At 63.9% G+C, this 219-nt stretch overlaps 1 protein-coding gene across 1 annotated transcript in view; it reads right to left on the bottom strand.

Moving 5' to 3' along the window:
• Positions 1–8: 8 nt before the first annotated feature.
• LOC104166743 (creatine kinase U-type, mitochondrial-like) overlaps positions 9–219 on the bottom strand; it is a gene marked incomplete at both ends in the record, with an annotated part of 3,545 nt that continues 3,334 nt past the window's right edge. The window contains one exon of the mRNA XM_009706779.1: positions 9–131. Within this exon, the coding sequence (XP_009705081.1) occupies positions 9–131 (123 nt within the window). The remainder of the gene's footprint in view (positions 132–219) is intronic.

Here is a 219-nt window from a genome sequence, read left to right as displayed (position 1 = left end):
CCCACCTCTGACTTCCCCAGCCGGTCCAGGTTGGAGATGTCAAAGACACTGCCAGTAGCTGCGGTGTCCACGCCGCCTGTGCCACGCTTCTGTAGCCGGAGGTTCTCCAGGATCTTCGGGAAGCGGCTGTCCTGATGCCCAGAGAAGGTGTCAGTGCTCAGCAGGACCATCAGCAAGGGAGTCGGGGGTCTGCAGCCGGCTGGTCCCTGGGGCCGACCT

The sequence above is a fragment of the Cariama cristata genome, unplaced genomic scaffold (assembly GCF_000690535.1).
Source record: "Cariama cristata isolate BGI_N322 unplaced genomic scaffold, ASM69053v1 scaffold37448, whole genome shotgun sequence".
In the NCBI taxonomy this organism is placed as follows: domain Eukaryota; kingdom Metazoa; phylum Chordata; class Aves; order Cariamiformes; family Cariamidae; genus Cariama; species Cariama cristata.
The sequence above is the reverse complement of the archived record's forward strand: the minus strand, read 5'-3'. Positions and strand labels throughout refer to the sequence as shown.